Here is an 18252-nt window from a genome sequence, read left to right on the forward strand (position 1 = left end):
CATGAGCAAAATCAATAGTCAATTGTTTTTTGTCGATGTCAGTGTTTAACAGGCCAATTCAAACGTTCACCTTTACATCAAACCGATATTTGAAATTTAAGCGACTCAGGTATTATTAATTTAATATTGAATCCTACCTGTTTCTTTTATTTTTTGGCATTTTTATATATTGTGACCTTTTTTGCTACCTTTGTGTTATTTCTACTCAGAATCACGAGCTCTTTCTATCCTAATGGGATAAAAAAATGTCCCAGAGCCGTTTTCCTATTGCGTTACCTTTCCCTCATATACATTGTATGACGGTAACAAAAAGGAAAATTTGAAAAATGATTGTATGGAAATTTCAGAACACATTTTTCCTCCTATATGGATGAAAAGGGCTCACGGTCCTGACTAGAAATAACACAAAAGTGGCAAAAACGGTCACAATATATAAAAATGGCAATAAATAAAAGACACGCTCACCTAAAGACGAATTAAACATTACCTATTGGTTAGCCGAGTTAGTTATTTATTAAAGTAATTGTTAGGTTATTTTCCTGTTGACTAATCTTACTAAGAATTACGGGAGCAACAGATGTATTTATGAGTTTGATGGTATTTAGTACTTAAACTTATAAGACTATAAATACACCTATTGGTACCTATTCATTTCTGACCACATTATAATAATTAGGTATTTCTATCGCTTATCGATTTTCGTGCTAATATAATCCCTACTAAATATATTATAAAAGTGATACTAGTTAAAACTCTGTCACCGATTCACTCTTAAACCACTGCACTGTTTGAGATGAAATTTGGTTGCTCAATACCAAATTCCCAGTCCCAGGAACACACCCGTACTACCCGTTCTTACTACAGAAATAATCACTAAAGGGGATGAAAAGATAGTGGAGTACTATTTCATGTGAGGTAAGTATGTAGTGAACGTTTCTTTTATTTTTTGCCATTTTTATATATTGTGACCTTTTTTGCCACTTCTGTGTTATTTCTACTCAGAATCACGAGCTCTTTCGATCCTAATGGGAAAAAAATGTCCTAGAGTTTTTTCCTATTGTGTTACCATTTCCCCATATACTTTGTATGGCGGTAACAAAAAGGAAAGTTTGAAAAATGTATGGTAATTTGAGGACACTTTTTTTCTCCTATAAGAATGAAAAGGGCTCGCGATCCTGACTAGAAATAACACAAAAGTGGCAAAAAAGGTCACAATATATAAAAATGGCAAAAAATAAAAGAACATAATTCTACGCAGGCGAAGTGGCAGACAGAGAGTAGTGAATAAATAAACTCGAATAAACTCGGCTAGTATCAATATGGCAGTGTCCGCGCTCGGTTGTGCGCTTGCGTTGGTATTCCTGTTCTGCGTCGCTAAGGCCGATGACACCTACAGTGTACCTGAAGTCACCATACAAGCGTTCAAGCCTAAAGGATTCCGAGCTTCTATACCAGGTACGCTAGAAATATAGATATGAAAATTATGTGAAACTCAGTTTTTTTTAAGTAAACTAAACTTATCTCCGGGCGCTGGGTCGTCGCCTGCTTGAAAGGGGCCTTGACGCGCTCCGGGTTTTTCCTGATGCAAAGGTTGTCCATCGCAATCCAACGCGGCAACGCAGCGAGCGTGATGGGCACCTTTGCGTCGGGGGCAGCCCGGGACGGGCTTCAGTAGGTAGGTAGAAAATGGACCAGCCAAAATGTATGAAACAGCCAAATATTTTTTTTTGGCGACTTCGGGGTTAATCCCATAGTAAAAGTTGCTCATTATAATCCCAAAACCTCCCTGGCAAAGGGAATGCAGTTATTTTTTAGCCACCCTGTATATACCATATTATAGGTATTGTGATTGCATTTTGTCGTAAATGGGGCATTATCTATGAAAAGGGACCTTAATGTCGATGGAGATGTCGAACATTAAAGTTTACGCCGCACAGCGACGCGCGGCATTGTATTTATATCGGAGCATCGTTAATAATGGCGTAACCGCCATCGACAATAAGGTCCCTTTTCATAGATAACGTCACAAATATATTTACGAAAACGTGTTATGAAATAAAAGTTACGATCTTTCATAAAACGTGTAAATCGACCGAAAACATCAGTTTATCTTATTTTGTCAATGGCCTTACGAATTGGTACTTAATTATGTATACAAAACGTAATAAACTTCTTCGTCACATCGTCACCTACCTACCTACTCAAAGTTAAAACCATGGTATAATAATATACTTCGCCTGGTACTCTATTCCCGTCTTTTCTAGGTCACCTAACTGACACAAGCCTACGTCATCATGCATGCGTCACAGCGCTATATGATAATATGCGATAGCGCTATATATAGCGGCCATGTTATTGTGACGTAGGCCTGTGTCACTCTGGGAATAGAAGACCATGTTTTATTAGACCATGGTTAAAACGCAGTAACTCTGTATGCATCCTAGAGGTCATGAATCTAGTATATAACTGGATCTGGCATGAAGGTGGAGGAAGTGACCGAACAGGATAGTCTTATGTATCTTTCAGTAGGAGTAGCAGCGAAAGAGCTATTATTATTTGTCCTTGTCACAGTCTCACATTTTATTTGTTCCCCACCGTAAATTTAGTATGGATTATGGTGGGCAACAAATAAATTCGACTAATCATAGTGCCGCATTGCGTATGTTTTGTCCCTCACGGAGGCACGCGTATAACACTTCGATAGGATCCTACCTTCTATGCTAGAGGTACATCAGATACCACATTTTTTTTTTTTTTTTTTTTTTTTTTTTTTTTTTTTTTAGGTTTTTAGGTTTAAAGATCTTTATTTCTCATAAGAATACATAATATTCACTTACACGAGAATTTCTTTTGATTGACAGAACACGAATACGAGATTTTTTTTTTCAAAGAACATTGTCACGATATGTTCGTAGATGCAATGTTTTTGAAGTGATTATCAGGCTATTATTATTATTTAATGTTTTGTGCAACCGTATCTTTACTGGACTATCGAGATTTCAAAAGTAAAAGCTTCAAAATGAGAATTCTGTAATTACTTACTTATTTAGTTATTTATTTATTTTTAAACTTTATTGCACATAAAAAAGAGTACAACAGGCGGACTTAATGCCGCTATAGGTATTCTCTACCAGTCAACCATAGGGCAAAACAGAAAAGCGTCAAGGTGGGTGCAGTGAGAAATAAACAGAATAAATAAAACGTAACTTTTGAGCGAATTTAAATATCTACATTTTAAATACTATATATAATTATCCTCGTTCTTCTCCTTATTCTCAAATTCTAATTAAATTTCCTTATACAACAAACACACGTTACTTCTAATTAACTCAATGCTTCAAATTGCAATAACATAATTAAATTCATAAAGTTTAAACCGGTTTCCTCCTAACTGGACAGCATAAAAACCACGTTTGTTAAATAATGTGTAAGGAATCCCAACTGTGTTTATTGATTCTTGGAACAGCAAACACTTTCGAGTATTGAGAATCAGATAATACAAGATTATGATACAGCCCATAATTACGAATAAATTTAAATGTAGGAACCGGGAAGTACCTGTTACTAAAATCCCCCGCAAATGTTATATCGGCTGATAACCTCAAACGGCCTTGACATTGAACTCGTCGCTAGCGCGCGAGAAACAGTGATATACGGCGCGATTCGGGAAGTGATTTAGAGATTCACTAGATATGAAGTAGTAAAGATATGTGACGTTCCACGGCAAAAGGTACCTTATGGCGGCTGGTGCTTACGCTATTATTAACGCCGCTCCAATATTCAGCCGGGGCAATGGTGCCTTTTGCTGTGGAACGTCACATATCTTTACTATTTCATATCTAGTGAATCTCTAATTCATTTCCCGAATCGCGCCGATAATTAAGGAATCTTATAACATTTTAAACTCTCGCGTTTTGTACACATATTTAATTAACTTAAGGTAAAAACAATGAAATTATGTCGCGGTAGACCCGATTGTGCACTTAAATAAGGAATTTTATCTTTAAAATGGCCTTGTTTAAATATTTATGTTAGTTATAGTAAGTAATAATTACTTTACATTAAAGTTTGGCTACCTTAAAATGGGGTGAGTAGGGACAAAACACAATCCAACCTCGATAAAAAAATATTTTTACATGTGGCACGTTGATTACCTACACTACATAAAAAGTATTCCGGCCGTATGACAGATGCAAACGATAAGTCACGTGACCATTTCTATCTTTATTTATGTTTCATTCACTTGGCTAGGCCTAATGCCTATCTAGGCCCGTTCACCTACTGTATCCATGGTACGGGTCTATATTAATTCGCATAACGTAATTCTCCTAATTCAATTTGGCATAACGTATGTTACGCATAATTTCTAAATCGCATATCATTATTCCGCATAAATGAGTACGCATAATGTTAATGCGCAAAACGTAAATTGTCATAACGATGACTTGGGATAAATATAATAAGCATAAAGTTACTTTGTATAATTATTAAATGGTATAAATATAAAAGGCAAATAAATAAAAATGTAGAGAGAGCGGCTTGAATTAAGGTTCAATAGGTTCAGAGAACGAAGTTTTAAGTATATATAGCGCTTTTTTAGATCAAAAATATCACAATACGGTTGCCAAAAATTTAATTAGCAATCTTTCGGCCTTTCTCTAGGGACTTCAGCGATTCAAATCCTGAGTTTTTGACTGTTGCTCGATATAAAAAATCACTAAAATAGGTCCAAAATGCACCTTTTAAAAAAATTTGGACAAAAAATCAAAATATGAAAATTATTTCTAAAACCTATTAAAAACAAATATTAATAATAAAAAAAGAAGAACACGAACTTACTACAGTTACTACGCCTTAATAATGTTTTACAGCAAAAAGATTATTATTTGTTGCAAAAGCTTCGCTTTGTTTCGCTCGATCCTGCTAACTCGAGGCTAACCTTGTGAACCTGACCTAACCGAGTTGGTTTTGCCCTGATCCATCTAATTCTCTTGCTTTATTAAATTATGCTAATTCATTTTATGCCAAATAAAGTTATAGTTAATAATGTTATGCATATTTAAATTATGCGGATTCATTATTATGCGCAATAAGTGTTATGCTTGTTTAATATTATGTCTGTTCAATGTTATGCACAATTATGTTATGCCAAAACTGTTATGCGAATTCATATTATGACAATTAATGTTAGGCGTATTAAGGGGCACCCCCATGGTACTTTATGAATATAAACTAGGCCCGCTCACTTACTGTATCCATGGTAGTTTATGAATATAAAGGCCTGATGCCTATCTAGGCCCGATCACTTACTGTGTCCATGGTAGTTTATGAACAAAAACTTTTTTTCAGATGCCCCGAACCTAGCCCTCTTCGTATTCCAAGGCAATATTAACAGAAAAATCGAGCCGACACAAGTGGGTGAACTCCATGGAGAGGTGGTGTCACCTAAAAATGGGAGGTCAGTAGAGAAAGTAACAGAAATGTATGGAATAGTACCGTCAACCTGGGTGACTAGAGATGGCTGGGGTGAATAGGGACAAAACTTGAAATGTGATTTACCTGACATGTTTTAAAAGATACAACACACTATCATACAAAATCTACTATTATCAATCGAATGCTGCATTTTGTGTGGGTTTTTTGTAAGAAATTGTCAGGGAAATCACATTTTAAGTTTTGTTCCTATTCACCCCGGCCATCCCTATTCACCCCCGTTGACGGTATGAATGTGTATGATGATCGATGATCATGTGGTGCTTTCTATAGAAAATGAAGTGTCGGACGCCTCGGCCCGGACCCGGACCGTTGTAATGGTATATTACGCGGGAAGTATATGATGGTATTAACTTATTTTACCCACTAGGTGGGTGGTGGAGCTTCCAGACGTCGCGCTGGCGGTGGGCGATGTGATAAACTACCATGTCTTCGCGTCTGTCAGGAGTGCTGCCTATGTGAAGGATAAACTGACGTTTACTGTCACCAGTAAGTACACTTAAGGTGACAGTCCATTTCCAACGACAGCTGCACTACTGTTGACAATAAAGGTGACAGTCCATTTCCAACGACAGCAGCACTACCATTCATTTTACTATGGAAATTGACAATAACACCAAAGCGTTCGTACTAGTAGTGCAGCTGCGGTCATAAATGGAATGTTACCTTTACAGATGTAGTGCATAATTATTTTCCATCGTATTTTCACGGAAACGTACGAACGTGTCTTGCTATTTCAGTCAGTCTCGGTACAAAAAGTACTGAGGTTGACTGAAGTAGCATGACAAATACGAACGTTTCCGAGAAAATACGATGGAAAACAATTATGCAATACATCTGTACCGCCCGCTTTAACCCTTAATCAAATAACGGGAAATTATTTCCCACTTCATTCTAATTTACGAAATATTTTTTATCTTTTTAATGGCAGCACTCAGCGATACGAACCATACAGATTTAAAATCTTAGTAACATTTTGAATTTGAAAAATGGCAACACTTTTCTAATGACCGCCATTTGTGCCCATACGTCAAAGTCAATGTCAGTTGTCGTGATTTTTTTTGCAATAACAACCGTTTTTTTTGTGTTTTGAGGTTAAGTGGGTAAAAAAATCTGGTAAGTGCATACACTGAATACTATCATAAACTAGACTTATTTTCCCTGTGTTATGCTTGAGAAGAATTGTGATACCTAACGATATGATTTAGCCAAGATATTATGGTTTTAGTAAGTGGGAAATTATTGCCCATTGTTTGTTCCTGAACTTACGATTTATAAAAAAATTGGTAGGTTTTATCAAGTGGGAAATTATTTCCCAGTGTTTGTTCTCCACCTAAATTTTAATTTGTTTCCATATATAAAAATATATGCCCGTTTGTCTGTTACACAAAAAAATCTGTGCCTTGTTTTTGTTTTCTTTTTCTTTTATTTATTTCTTTGATTTTTGAAGATAACGTTAAAAAATCATTCTTGAATTACAAGCAAAGCCGGGGGGAGCTACTAACTAGTAAAAAGTTCGTAACCGTATCGGACAACGGGAAACTATTTCCCACTTCATTCAATATTTTGCTATTCCGTAACGGATAACGGGAAATTATTTCCCACCGCAAACCCCCCCTTTCCCCCCACTTAATTTTTTTAAATATATTTTTCTATCAAGTATCAAATATTTTTTTTAAATATATTTAATATATAATCTACGCACCCAATTTACCTAAAACCCATTCTTAGTTTTCAAAAATCTCATAAAATGTGTTCCGTTTGATTAAGGGTTAATTATTCTATGAAAACAGAAGTGAAAACTCAATGACATTGTAACAGTTTTTCGATCAGGTCACGTGTCCGTCTTACGTCTTACGAATCTTTCGGTCACGTGACCTGTCGCGAGTTTAACATTTTTTCCCCATCACAAAAAGTGGACAGCGCCGCCAAAGAAGTTTTCACGTCAAAAATTACGATTAAATACAACATATTTAATCATACCTTTTTTCTTTCTCTCTCTTGGTCCGTTACTCTTTCCTTCCTTAATTATTGCATTTCTGTTTAAAACTGATTCAATGAACTTATGTCGTAGCTTAAGCATTGAGCATGGCCGGCGATAATGAAGGTTATCTATAAGGCACAATAATAATAATTCGGTACCGATTGTAGTTTTGCATTATACAAATAAGAAATAAGACAGAGGCAGAAATTAAGAAAATCTATCTTCAGCTTCATTATCATATCGCACACTTTTTTTATTTTCTTCGTATGTCGCTCTGTTTATATTTAGAATGTGTAAGATGTGCAATTAAGGATACTAGATAGTAAGATTCCCTATGCAAAGTTTTCCATCGCGGTTCAACGTGGCAACGCGGCGAGCGTGTTGGGCTCCTTTGCATAAGGAGGGGCGCGGGGAGAATTTTGTGAATAGTTTTTGTGTTGTTAGTTTAGGTTAAGATATTTGTAATTTTGTAGAGTCGGACCAAAAAAAGTCTGCAGCGGATTTGATAGGCCCCGCAGTGCAAGTGTCATTTATACGTCATAATTTCATAGAAGTTTGACGTTTAAAGTAACACTTCCACTGCGTGGGCTATCAAATCCGCTGCAGACTATTCTTGGTCTAACTCTAAGTAAAAATAATGATAGTAAGTATATCAACAATTTGTATTTAAGAACTGGAAGACTATGCGCCGCTTGAGGCCCCAACAACGACCCCCAATAATCCGAACTGCGCGCCGACTCCTACTCGGGTGCGCGGGGGCGTCGCCTGCGCAGGACAGACCATCTTTGAGGAGAACTTCAATTCATTAAGAACAGATGTATGGCAGGTGCAGCAATATGTTCCTGTGGATCATTCTGTAAGTGTCACAATCTCTTTATCAGCCCTAAGAACCGTGCATTCACTCTCGAAACACCAAACACCAAATAGCAAATCTTAATCATTTAAACGTCAACTTGGGTGACGTACGTCAAAAACTGACGTCACCTTGGAAGTTAGAGAAGTTAGTCTGTGCGGAAAGAGAAGAGTCGTGGAATGTAAGGGGCCCAATAAATTCCACGACTCTTCTCGAACAGACTATCTATATATGTACCATGTGTCGGGCCTTGAATCGTGGCAGTAAATCAGTATTTATGTTTTTGAAATGAAAATGGCGCAACACATCTATTACGAAAAAAGTGATCCGCTGTAGGTACCCCACTGTCCCTTACACTAACATGATTCAACATTAATTATTTAAATAACAAAAATAAACCCTGTACTGGGGCCTTACCATGATGTCCTTATTGCGATTCTGTTTAGGACCTAAACTGAATTGCTAAAGGACGGAACTTTATTAGCTATATAAGTCGCATAACTTCGTCTCTTACGAGTAGCAATTCAGTTTAGGTCCTAAACAGAATCGCAATAAGGACATCATGGTAAGGCCTCTGTACCCTGTTCTCCGAAGATGTTGAGATTGCAAGCAGGATAAACGCCTACTCAGACTCATTTGTTTATTTGTAAATATCTTTCCAGGAACATCCCTTCGTATCATATCAACGTTCTGCAGTCTCCGTACAGAATGGGAACCTGCGTATCGTCCCATCGCTGCAGCAGAACCAGCTAGGGTTCACGGCTGACAGCATGCTGGACTCCCTGGATTTGTACAAAGGGTAAATAGGCCTGGAGAACTATCAATGTCCTATTGAAGACTGTTTTTCTTCACTTTGGTTTTCTTTTCGAAGATAGAACATAACATGATACTGCTAAGGGACGCAATTGTCTTACTTATACATACCTTATCTTATAATCATTATTCTGCCCGTGACTTCGTCTGCGTGGAATGATGATGATGATTGATAAAAACTATCGTAGGGTGTATACAGGGTGATCAATCCAAATGGGTCAGTATGGAGAAGTCAGAAACTATAAGAGATAGCGAAATCTGTTCTTAGGAACCATGGCTTCGATTTTAGATTTAATAATAATGGCATTCAATTTTTTTTTTTAATCTATCATACATAACCGGGATTCGAACCTGGTCAATATTCTTGTTGTTTGTTTGTATGACACCTTTTAAACGATGCGTGATAGGTGGGGGGTGCTCGACCAAATATCATAGAGGGCCCCGAGACAAAACAAACTACATTAAAAAAAATTCAAAATGGCTGACTTTTTTTTAATTTTTTCAAGTTGGTCTGAGCGCGCTGAGATTTGGCATGCGGCGAGCCTGGGGGCCCAAAATTACCATGTCAAAAAAAATTTTTGGAAAAATCCAAAATGGCGGCGGACACGGGCAAAGTCAAATTTCCAAGTAAGTTAAGCGAGCCCCAAGGGCGAGTTTCAGGCCGGGAGGCCGAAGACCGACCCCGGCGGAGGGCCGAAGGCCCGGAGCCTCCACCCCGACTCCCAAAACGCGACTCCCAATAGGAAAAGTGTTGGGTCGTGTTTAAGCTCCAACTTCCCCCTTTCGTGTGACGCTTCGGGCCTTCGGCCCTACGCGGAGCTCGGCCTTCGTTTGCTCGGCCTCGGCCTAGCGTTTTGGGAGTCGAGATGGAGGCTCCGGGCCTTCGGCCCTCCGCCGGGGTCGGCCTTCGGCCTCCCGGCCTGAAGTTCGCCCTTCGGGCTCGTTTAACCTTCTTGGAAATTTGACTTTGCCCGTGTCCGCCGCCATTTTGGATTTTTCCAAATTTTTTTTTGACATGGTAATCTTGGGCCCCCAGGCTCGCCACATGCCAAATCTCAGCGCGCTCGGACCAACTTGAAAAAATTAAAAAAAAATCGGCCATTTTGATTTTTTTTTAATGTAGTTTGTTTTGTCTCGGGGCCCTCTATGATATTTGGTCGAGCACGCCCCACCTATCACGCATCGTTTAAAAGTTGCCATACAAACAAACAACAAGAATATTGACCAGGTTCGAATCCCGGTTATGTATGATATATTTAAAAAAAAATTGAATGCCATTATTATTAAATCTAAAATCGAAGCCATGGTTCCTAAGAACAGATTTCGCTATCTCTCATAGTTTCCGACTTCTCCATACTGACCCATTTGGATTGATCACCCTGTATATCCTTTCCTAGACTCAAACTATTTCATCTAAATCGGTTCAACGGTTTAAGAATGAAGAGGTAACAGAGGTACAGACTAGACGGAGTTAAGTACTTTCGCATTTTGATGACCTGTCAGGCCTAGTGCCTAGTGAGTAGTGACCCTGCCCGTGAAGCCGATGGTCCTGGGTTCAAATTCCGGTAAGGGCATTTATTTGAGTGATGAACACAAATATTTGTTCCTGAGTCGTGGGTGTTTTCTATGTATTTAAGTATGTATATATCGTCGCCTAGCCTAGCACCCATAGTAGTACGATCGAGCTTTGCTTAGTTTGAGCAGGTTTGAGGCTAGATTGATCTGTGTAGAGGTAGGTTGATTAAGCATGAAGAGGTAACAGAGAGACAGACTATTTAGACAGAGTTACTTTCGCATTTTTAGGGTTCCGTACCCAAAAGGTAAAACGGGACCCTATTACTAAGACTTTGCTGTCCGTCCGTCCGTCCGTCCGTCCGTCCGTCCGTCCGTCCGTCTGTCTGTCTGTCACCAGGCTGTATCTCACGAACCGTGATAGCTAGACAGTTGAAATCTTCACAGATGATGTATTTCTGTTGCCGCTATAACAACAAATACTAGAAACAGAATAAAATAAAGATTTAAATGGGGCTCCCATACAACAAACGTGATTTTTGACCAAAGTTAAGCAACGTCGGGCGTGGTCAGTACTTGGATGGGTGACCGTTTTTTTTTTTTGCATTTTTTTCCGTTTTTTTTTTCATTATGGTACGGAACCCTTCGTGCGCGAGTCCGAGCGCACTTGCCCGGTTTTTTAATATTAAGGATGTAAGCGCTAAGCGTAGCCTGTAGATCTTAGTCATTGTTATACCAGGATTTCTTTCGTAACTTTAGCAGGGATCTTAAACATATTTTCAGATGTACATCAGAAACGTCAGGCGCCTGCTTCGTCCAAGCCAATGATGGCAGCGGCATCATACCGCCCGTGGTGAGCGGTCGCATCACCAGCAAGTCCGGGTTCGCGTTCACGTACGGAACCGTCACTGTGAGGGCCAAACTTCCGCAGGGAGACTGGCTGTACCCAGGTAAGAGTTAAGACCAGTAGTGCGGCATCATACCGCCCGTAGTGAGCGGTCGTATCACCAGCAAGACCGGGTTCGCGTTCACGTACGGAACCGTCACTGTGAGGGCCAAACTTCCGCAGGGAGACTGGCTGTACCCAGGTAAGAGTTAAGACCAGTAGTGCGGCATCATACCGCCCGTAGTGAGCGGTCGTATCACCAGCAAGACCGGGTTCGCGTTCACGTACGGAACCGTCACTGTGAGGGCCAAACTGCCACAGGGAGACTGGCTGTACCCAGGTAAGAGTTAAGACCAGTAGTGCGCCATAATACCGCCCGTAGTGAGCGGTCGCATCACCAGCAAGCCTGGGTTCGCGTTCACGTACGGAACCGTCACTGTGATGAGGGCCAAACTGTCGCAGGGGGACTGGCTGTACCCAGGTTAGAGTATAAAGATGGTGGTATCATACTGCCCGTAGTGAGCGGTCGTATCACCAGCAAGACCGGGTTCGCGTTCACCTACGGAACCGTTACTGTCAGGGCCAAACTGCCGCAGGGAGACTGATTGTACCCAGGTTAGACTTTAGTAGTCACTATTGAAGCGTCCATGGAACTTGATCCCCATGGTTGCTTGTTTCCAAACGACTCTCGATCTTGTCCTAGAATTTCCAAACAATAAATTTCAGATGCATTGACTCACCACTTGACTATTTTTGCGTACATCCGCGGCACCACTTACTACTTTTCGCGTTTTCACTGACGCGCCACTCGAAATGGAGGTAGTAATAATAGTATCTACCTAATGCCGGCGTAGTCACCTCGATTAAGGGAGGAGGACTAATGCCAATGGCCTTCAAATTTTCATAACTGCAGTTTTATATTGGTGAACCAAGAATAATAATATATTATGTTAATGGTTATGACTACTTGTATTCAGTACAGGATCGGAGTAAATAACTTTAATTCTTTTTATGATTTTATTTTTGACATAGGTACTCATACATGTACAGTCGACGTCAAAGATGTTTACACTTTTGTACCTTACTCTTTTGTAATAAGGCGAAAAATGTAAACATATATTTGACGTCGACTGTACACATAAAACCAACAACAGAAAACAACACCGACTTTAGAAGTAAACTACGATTTTCTAAGTAGTGGCAGGAAGATTAATAAATACGAGTTTGTTCAAAAAACCTTTTCACCTATGTCAACTCTCAGAATAACTTTTTCAACACGTTACGCCTCACTAAGTTCCGCGTTAAAGAAATAACTCATCGTAAAAAGGTATTTTTCCTCAAATATAAAATCGTGATTGGAAATGTTATTACTTTGGACTTTTCGAACAAACGGAACTTTATTCTACTCAACATCCATAATGTTACCAATTTCTTAAATTTTCTCTATTAAGTAACTATTTATATAACGTTAAGTTGTTTTAACTGCTGTAGTCGTTAGGATAAGTGATGTACATACGTTAAGTACAGGGGGGCTAGTCAAAATTACAATCGTACATCAATCCCATTTGAATGTTAGTTACTTATAAGTTGTTAGTTTTCCTGCTACCCAACTCAAAGTTTGTCTGGATGAGAGCGCTTCTTAGAGAAAAACCGCCTATTGTTACGAGCTCTCTACACTGACACCTTGTTGTCACCACTATTGACAAATTACACAATCATTATTTCATAATTCATAATGTTTAAAGATTGACATGTACGGGACGTTGGCCAGACCTCGGATGTTCATCATTATCATCTGTCATTTGTAGTGAATACTTAATTTGCTAACCTTAAACTTAATTTGACGACAAATGTTCTTTTTCAGAGATCTTACTGGAACCGTTGCTGAAGAAGTTTGTCTTCGGCAGCGTGAACTCGGGAGTTCTGAAGATAGCGTGTGCAAGAGGCAACAACGAGCTAAATACCAGATCCACTAACTATGGAAATAAAGTAAGAAACATCTTCTTCTTCTAAGTCCGTCCCTCACTGCTGAGGATCGTGACTCCGCTTGCTAATTTTTCCTATGGCAGCTCTCCACTTCTCGCTGTCGGTTGCTTTGTGGAAAGCGTTGCTTAGTGTGATGTCTATCTGGGCGGATATTTGGTCACACCATCTCGTTGGACTTGATCCTCTAGGCCGTCTGCCATCCACCTTTCCCATCACCACAAGTACATATTTCCAAGTTGTCAGGGTCTCTGCGAGCTATGTGACCGAAGTATCTCAGTACTCGTTGAAGACAGATGGTGGATAGTCTAGGTTCCTTTTCCAATTTGAGCATAGTAAGAAACATAAACAGGTTTCAAAAATGTATTATTTTTTTACAGGTGTTATACAGCGGACCCGTCATTGATTCTTCGTGTCATGATACATTACTTGTTAAGAAGAATTCAAATACCTTCTGGGGTGACGGCTACCACGACTATTCTGTTAAGTGGACTCCAGGTGCGTTAACATAATAAGCCATCATTTTTAGCCGTACCTACCTGTGTCAATGCCATCTTTTCTTAGCTTAATAGTTAGGTATTTACTTAGAAATCGGCCTCTATCAGGCGTGGCTCACTCCGCGATTTCGTCGCTTTGCTACAGGTAGCTTATACAAGTACATCCGTTTCACACCAATTTTGGTGGCCATAAGCCGCGCGTGGCGCTGTCGCCACCTAGCGGCCATATCTGTCCATCGTAACAGACGCGTTTTGTTAGAGAGTGAGGCTTCTGTACCTAGTAGGTACTACTATTTATTCTGTGCCTCTATGCTTAATGAAGACACTTTGATATAGAATAGAATTTGACTGAGATACGAGTAAACACAAGATCTGAGTATCTACCGACCACGACGTGCTTTAAGGATGACACACGCTAGACCGGGCCGGGGTCAGGCTGGAGCTTCCGGCGCTTCGTTTTCTATGAAAAGCACCACGTGATCATCGATCAGCCGCCATAGAAAATTACATGTTGGACGCCTCGGCTCGGGCCGGGCCCAGTCTAGAGTGAGTCTCTTCTTCTTTCCATCCTGTTACCCCCTGCTGGTGTGTAGGGCTCGAATCTTTGTCTTCCACTGACTCCGGTCCTGGGCAGCTTGGGTAGCCTCCTCCCACCATCCCCAATACACTCAGCTCTTTCTCCACAGAACAGCGCCAAGTAGATTTAGGGCGCCCATGTTTCCGTTTGCCGGGCATCTTCCAGGTCAGGGCCACTTTGGATAGGTTGTTACCTTTCTCCTATCTACTGACAACCATGAAGTCCATGAACCAAGAACAGGCCGTAAATTGTGAATTTTCCAGAGCGTTTGATATTGTCCGTGGACGGACTGGAGTATGGCCGGGTGGAAGCAGCATCGAACGGGCTGCGGGGACTACTACCAGCCTCTTGTGCCGCTGTACAACAAACTGGGATGGCACCCTTTGATGATCACGTAAGTTCTTAAGTGGGTATACCATTGACGTATAAAATCTCAGAACTGGCCTTACGGACAATAAGAATGGGGCCAGTACAGCGGTGTGACACCGCTACAACGCGATTGGTTGATGAGTTCGCATCACGCACGCGATTGGTTGATGAGTTCGCATCACGCGCGCGATTGGTCGCAACTAGCTGCGTTAGGCTGCGCGATTGGCTCGAATTGGTGAGTCATACCGCTGAACTAGTACCATTTTTAGTGCCCGTAAGGCCAGTCCATAGATATGATACGTCAATGGGGTATACACGGTGGCTAAAAAATGTTTGTGTAGAATTGTATTGTTTGTGCATCCACGAAGACTCGCCCCACTCTTAAGGATGACTCACTTTAGACCTGGCCGTGTCCGGGCCGGAGCTTCCGGAGCTTACTTTTCTATGACATGACAGGCGATCACGTGATGCTTTCCATAGAAATCGATGCGCCGGAAGCTCCGGCCCGGACACGGCCCGGTCTAACGTGAGTCATCCTTTAATCTTTCTAATGTCGATTCACGGTTATTGTTCAAGAATGCAACCTTTTAACAGTGTAGTAGTTCTGTATATAGGTACACGATCATGGCTAATTAATGTGTAGAGACAGAACTAATACACTGTTATAAGATTGCACACTTGAACTTATAAGCGATTAGGAAGAAGAGTGCCGGCGAGTCTTCGTGTATGACATAAAAAATATTAAGTGTTTTGTCTCGCATTGTGTTACTAACATAGTTGTAAGTTTTGTGTAATACTAATAACCCTATGGACAACAAAGTTTGGAAATAAAGAAAATTTATTTATTTATTTATTATTTATAAACAAGAGCGTTCCGACGACCACATTTGTATTAGTTACACCTTGAAACCTTTGTTTCAGTTCTACATAACCCTCGGCTTGGCTGCAGGCGGTCATACAGAATTCCCTGACGGTTCCTTATCACAGAACAACCATGAGAAACCCTGGAAGAATCAGGCTTCGAAGGCGGCTCTCCGGTTTTGGAACGACGTAGACGCGTGGAAAGCGACCTGGCGGCAACCAGAGCTGCTGGTTGACTATGTCAAAGTGGTTGCCCTGTAATTGTGTGTTGTGGTGACAGGGATTGTAAGGGAACCTTTGAACATGTGATTTACCAAATTGTCTAGAAAGTTCGAGATGGAATCTCACAACGTCCAAGACATTGGTTCATAATTATTACTGATGTGTAAGTTGCGAAGTTTTCAGAAAGTTGTTAAATTTCATTTCGGAAATCGATACCAATAGAAAAATTTAAGAAGTTGCCGAAATTTTTCCATTCGGACATTTCGTAACTTACCGACGATTATGTTGAATGATTATTCCCTTACCTATCTCGATCTCATCATTACCTTTACCAAAGAGAATAGAGTGTATAGAGGCGGATTGTCAAAGTAAATTATGTAGCCACTGTAAATAGAGTACTCTCGAGTAGATGGCGTTAATATTAGTATTTAACACATAACAGTGAAAGAGTAATGATCAAATCAATCAAAGTCAAATGGCGTTCTAACAGTTTTAATCTTCTGTCGAAAGATGGCAGTAAATGTATTGTAGCTACATAATTTACCATGACAGTAACTCCATATTTCAAATTCTCTTTGCCTTTACGGTATTATCTTCGTGCCATGGTTATTTTTAATATCAGGGTGCCTAGCCAAGGTGACAATCGCTTGCGCTACGACAACGAAGCGCTTTCTGTCTATCACTCTTCCATATTAGTGCGACAGTGACAGTTGCGTTTCGTTCGCTACGGAGCGACAACGATTGGCAATGACTACGCACCCAGGGATGCCAAAAATTTAATAATAAACAGATTTACATATATTTGTTTTATTCATACCAATAATTTTACAACTTTCTACATTACAAGAGCTTCAGATGCCTCTATAAGTATCTTATTATCTACAGAGAGTCAATCCCTATTTTTTTATAATTTACTAAACATTAAGAAAACATCAACAAGCGAACAACATAAGTAGGTAAATCTTGATTATTAAATGGTGTGATTAAAAAGTATGTATAAATATGTAGTTGATACTAAAACACTTACTCTAGGGCCAACCCTATAATAATTTGATTTTTATACCAGGAAAATTGTACGCATCCCTTTCTTTTGGGTGATAGTACTAGCTTAAGACAAAGACAGTATGTTTCTTTCTGTCTGAGACAGTTCTAGCCAAACTATGTATAGTTAAATATGAAATTGCAATTTTTTCTCAATTTCGGGATTGGCCCCAAAGTAAAAGTTAGTACACGATCTACATCTCACATTTACATGTAATATAGGCAAACCTTCCATCAAATATATCGGAGCAACTTGGGTGCTCAAACATACCCGAACTAGAAGTCTAATGCAATTATAGACGTGTTCAGATATTTATGAGCATGCTTCTGTGTAATTTAATTTGAATTCTTGATAGTTCACTTGACTTTTATTAGCCATTTCAAAGTTAATTGCGATAATAATTACTGGAAAATAACTAAGCCAAGTGATATCATTACACAAATAATTATTATACCTATTTGGTTTTCATTCAGACGATGTGAGTTTTTTTTTGTGATTTTACCTACATAACATTTTATTATTTGTATATTTTGTAGCATTTATTTGGTGTTTAACAGTTTAAGTGTAGATTTAAACAATTAGTAACTGGCCAGCGGTGTGATTTTTTAAACGCTTTTTTAATGGTGTGATTATAAAATCCTAATATGGCAAATTATTGACAAGTATTGGTAACTTTTAGATGCCGACCAGTAAATACAGTACTAATCTAATCTGGGTTTTCTTCAAAGGTCACTTAAGAAAGTTTCTATAGGCCGATAGAAGTGATATAATTTACAGTGTCGCTATATTAGAAATTCTAAAGATGAAATAACTATATAATATGTCGACGCGAGAAAATTACTGCGATTGTCTAATAATAACTTCTGGTAAGTAATATATGACATGAAAATTCGCTTTATATTTGTAAATCGCAATACAATGTAATTTAGAATGGAACTGAACTTAATAGCTTTGAAAGCGTATTACGGCTAGTTATAGTCCGTACCATGTTACCGGACCATCATATGGGGTGTTTTATTCATCAAAGTCAAAATATTCAAAGCACAATATATGTACGGATACAAATACTTTTAGTATTTTAGGTAAATTACGAGGATCAAAATGATTCAGAACTTGTTTAAAGTATACAATTATTGGCGTTGCTTTCGTTTTCTCACGTC

At 39.3% G+C, this 18252-nt stretch overlaps 1 protein-coding gene across 1 annotated transcript; it reads left to right on the forward strand.

Annotated features, from left to right (window-relative positions):
- The first annotated feature begins 1319 nt into the window (after positions 1 to 1319).
- LOC134795880 (beta-1,3-glucan-binding protein-like) lies at positions 1320 to 16186 on the forward strand. The gene is made up of 10 exons (XM_063767809.1): positions 1320 to 1455; positions 5350 to 5458; positions 5864 to 5982; positions 8149 to 8333; positions 8993 to 9129; positions 11439 to 11605; positions 13406 to 13530; positions 13905 to 14022; positions 14862 to 14992; positions 15889 to 16186. Exons 1-10 carry the CDS (start codon positions 1320 to 1322, stop codon positions 16087 to 16089), a joined length of 1428 nt encoding a protein of 475 aa, XP_063623879.1. The 3' UTR covers positions 16090 to 16186.
- Positions 16187 to 18252: the final 2066 nt, after the last annotated feature.

This window comes from Cydia splendana, chromosome 12 (assembly GCF_910591565.1).
Source record: "Cydia splendana chromosome 12, ilCydSple1.2, whole genome shotgun sequence".
In the NCBI taxonomy this organism is placed as follows: Eukaryota; Metazoa; Arthropoda; class Insecta; order Lepidoptera; family Tortricidae; genus Cydia; species Cydia splendana.